Here is a 1,772-nt window from a genome sequence, read left to right on the forward strand (position 1 = left end):
AGCTGGCACTTCTTCCTAGGATGCTCCCTTGTATCGTTTGGCTGATGTGCTTGATGTGGTGTTGTAATTCCTGGCCGGTTGATGTCTTTGTTAATTCAAAGTCGGGCTCATCGTGATCCTTCGTTTTAAAAAAAACAGCTGACACTAGTCGCGGCATGTGCTTGCGTCGCAAGTCCTGCTCCTGTCGGTCACATCACCGTCGTGAAGTTCCCAGCATTTGCGACATGTGGTCATAGCAACGGCTGGCACTAGTCGCAGCATCTGCATTGCGTCGCATGTCCTGCTCCCGCCAGTCACAATGGTGGGTCAAGGCTATTGTATGATGGTAAGGAATTGAGCATTAAAGGGTATACCAGGGCTTTGGCTTTCGACAATATGGATAAAGTAGAGGTTATGCATATTACGGATGTGTCACACATTTCGTTTTCAGACCTCCAAAAAGTAAAGTCATTGAGAAGTATACATTTCAAGAAATGCAAAGACATGTTTTCTGCAGAACTGGATGAGAGTGTTGTCATCCATTCAGTTCACAATCTTACGATGCAAGAATTATGTATTACTGGAGAATTGTTCTCAAAGGTTTTGAGGTGTTTCCCGGCCCTTTCCCAGCTTACCGTCGGAAATTGTGAGAGCCTTGAACTTCTGCCTATGGAGGATGGAGGACTCTCGGGCCTCAAGATGCTCCAATCATTTACAGGATACGGTTGGGGGAACCTGTTCTCTCGGTGGCCCATGGGCGAAGTAGGTGGAGGAGCTCATGCCATCAAGCCTTTCCCTACTTCCCTCAGGGAACTTGAGATTTACAAAGATACAAGCATGCAGTCAATGGGTCTGCTCTCAAACCTCACGTCTCTTAGCAGTCTAAGCCTGGTGAGTTGCAGAGAATTGACAATGGATGGGTTCAATCCTCTCATCACAGTGAACCTCAAGAAATTTACTGTAAATAATATGTATCAGAAACAAGGGAACATGTGTATAGCAGGGGATCTGCTCTCAGAGATTGCAAGGAGCAAATTAATGCACGCAGGTTCATTCCAGTTGAAAGAATATAGGGTGGATCAAGATTTTGGTTACCGAATGAGGCAATTTTACCGAGGGGGACGGATAAATGCGGTTACCACGGTTACCACGAAATACCGAGAAAATTTCGAATGAAATTTTTTGAATTCAAAAATTTTAACACCAAAACTAATTTTTTTGAAATTTTGATAGCATCACCCCTATATTGATGGCATATAAGCAGTTTATAGCAATAGTAACTGGCCTTAAGAGACCCACAACACATATAACAATAGAACGACCAACAAAAATATACAATTCTCATAAACCATCAGCCACAAGCCCACGAGATTGCAGTCTAATAATATAGCTTCAGACTTTAGAGACTAAACTTAAGATTAGACACAGGAAGACACATAGCAGTCCAACAACAAAAGAAGTGCAGCCAGTATATATTACAGTCCCATAACAAAAGACCATCGATTCGGTCAATTACACAGTACATAGCATTGAGCAACAAACCAAATTGTCATTCAGTTCCTTCTAGACTTGCAAGTCTCCTTCGTTAAAACGAATCAAGCTGCCAGTGAGCAAATTAGATGTCATGTTGTTAGCAAACAAATTTATTTATATTATCATGTCTTAGAATTTGTTGACAATATATAATAAATGGATGCATGGCATGAGATAGCAGTAAGCATATAAAATTTTGGGTGGCAGCAAGCAAACAGACAAAGTTAGCACTTCATTATTACCTTCCTCTTCCTCCTTTT

General features: G+C 41.7%; 1 protein-coding gene across 1 annotated transcript in view; it reads left to right on the plus strand.

Moving 5' to 3' along the window:
* Window positions 1–306: 306 nt before the first annotated feature.
* LOC123129151 (probable disease resistance protein At5g66910) overlaps window positions 307–1,772 on the plus strand; it is a 9,630-nt gene continuing 8,164 nt past the window's right edge. The window contains exon 1 of the mRNA XM_044549370.1: window positions 307–1,053. Coding sequence (XP_044405305.1) covers window positions 376–1,053 — 678 coding nt within the window. The 5' untranslated portion in view covers window positions 307–375. The remainder of the gene's footprint in view (window positions 1,054–1,772) is intronic.

This window comes from Triticum aestivum, chromosome 6A, assembly GCF_018294505.1.
Source record: "Triticum aestivum cultivar Chinese Spring chromosome 6A, IWGSC CS RefSeq v2.1, whole genome shotgun sequence".
Classification (NCBI taxonomy): domain Eukaryota; kingdom Viridiplantae; phylum Streptophyta; class Magnoliopsida; order Poales; family Poaceae; genus Triticum; species Triticum aestivum.